The sequence below is a fragment of the Anneissia japonica genome, unplaced genomic scaffold (assembly GCF_011630105.1).
Source record: "Anneissia japonica isolate Jap-2015-1 unplaced genomic scaffold, ASM1163010v1 scaffold287925_len434832_cov202, whole genome shotgun sequence".
Classification (NCBI taxonomy): Eukaryota; Metazoa; Echinodermata; class Crinoidea; order Comatulida; family Comatulidae; genus Anneissia; species Anneissia japonica.
In genome coordinates, this window is record NW_022701900.1 from 379,790 (window position 1) to 381,207 (window position 1,418).

General features: G+C 34.1%; 1 protein-coding gene across 1 annotated transcript in view; it reads left to right on the top strand.

Moving 5' to 3' along the window:
* Positions 1-1,418, top strand: part of LOC117103753 (neurogenic locus notch homolog protein 2-like) — a gene marked incomplete at its 3' end in the record, with an annotated part of 81,546 nt that overhangs the window by 27,605 nt on the left and 52,523 nt on the right. Inside the window, 1 exon segment of the mRNA XM_033244363.1 lies at positions 92-214. Within this exon segment, the coding sequence (XP_033100254.1) occupies positions 92-214 (123 nt within the window).

The following is a 1,418-nucleotide window of genomic DNA, read 5'->3' on the forward strand; positions in this document are numbered from 1 at the left end:
GGTGTTAGATGGTTGAAAGCATTAGTATGAATAATTGATTTAACTATATATTATTTACTATATTTATTTGAACTTTTTTTCTTTTTCATAGCTGTCAATGCTTGTGCTAATAACCTCTGCCAGAATGGAGGAGCATGTACTGCTGTTGCTGGTTCCTGCACTGATTATACCTGTACCTGTACAGGTTGCTTCACTGGAACATTTTGTACAACAGGTAGTAGAGCAATTTTTTATCCAGTCAGCCGTAGAACTTTCTTCTCCCCTAAGGCCTTCGTGTCTGAGCTACCAGGTTCCTCTTGTCTCCCAAACTTGTATAAATGGGTACCTGGTAGGAGGTGAATGATTTGAAATGACATTAGTAGTGCTGATTACACGCATAACTAGGAATGCTTCCTAAATAAAATAATTGTTAAAATAATAATAATAACAACAATATGTCGTTCTTATATAGCGCTTCATGCCTTTACAAGGCCTCTAAGCGCTTCACATTACTACCCTGGTCATTGGATCAAACACATATGGAACACATTGAAATACCAAAATTAAATTAGTAAATGAAATTATATTTTCATTCCATAAAAGACACATATTAAACATATTAAAGATGCATCCTCGTAATAACATTCAAAAGTGAATGTGAAAAAAATTTTGTACAACAGGTAGAGCAATACTTATATCTATTAAATAGTTGGTTTGGATTTTTAGGAAGTAATGTAATGTGATTCGATTTATAAAGCACTTTATACCGCAGTCTCAAAAATCGCTTGAGGTGTGGACTAGCTCGCGCAGCAACTTTCTTCTCCCCTAAGGCCTTTGTGTCTGTGCTACCAGCAATCCCTCGTCTGTCCACAACAGGGGCTGTATGAACAAGTACACCGGGGTAACCCCCTACTTGTATAAATGGGTACCTGGTAGGAGGTGAATGATATTAGTAGTGCTGATTACACGCTTAACTAGGAATGCATCCTAAATCAATTTAATTATATCATTAAAAGCAATTATATAAACCTATTAAAGATGCATCCTCGTATTAACATTGAAAAATGAATTAAAAAATCTATTGCTCAATTTTAAAAAATCAAATAATTTATCCAATGGTAGTAAAGATTGGACATTTCATTACTAAAATGCCTTAACTATAAACCATGCCAGACAAAGGTGTATGCAAAATAGTATTGAATTGTGTCTACTTTTAATTGGTGAGAATTTTTAGATTTGGTTTGGTTTTGGTGTGAAACCCACTACCAAGGATAACTCAGAAAAGTTATATTTCTAGTGGGCCTATTGGCAGTGCACAAGGAGAAAATGCGGTGGTAGAAGGTTGAAAGCATTAGTATGAATAATTAATTCAACTACATATTTACTATATTTTTTTAACTTTTTTTCTTTTCCATAGCTGTCAATGCTTGTGCTAATAA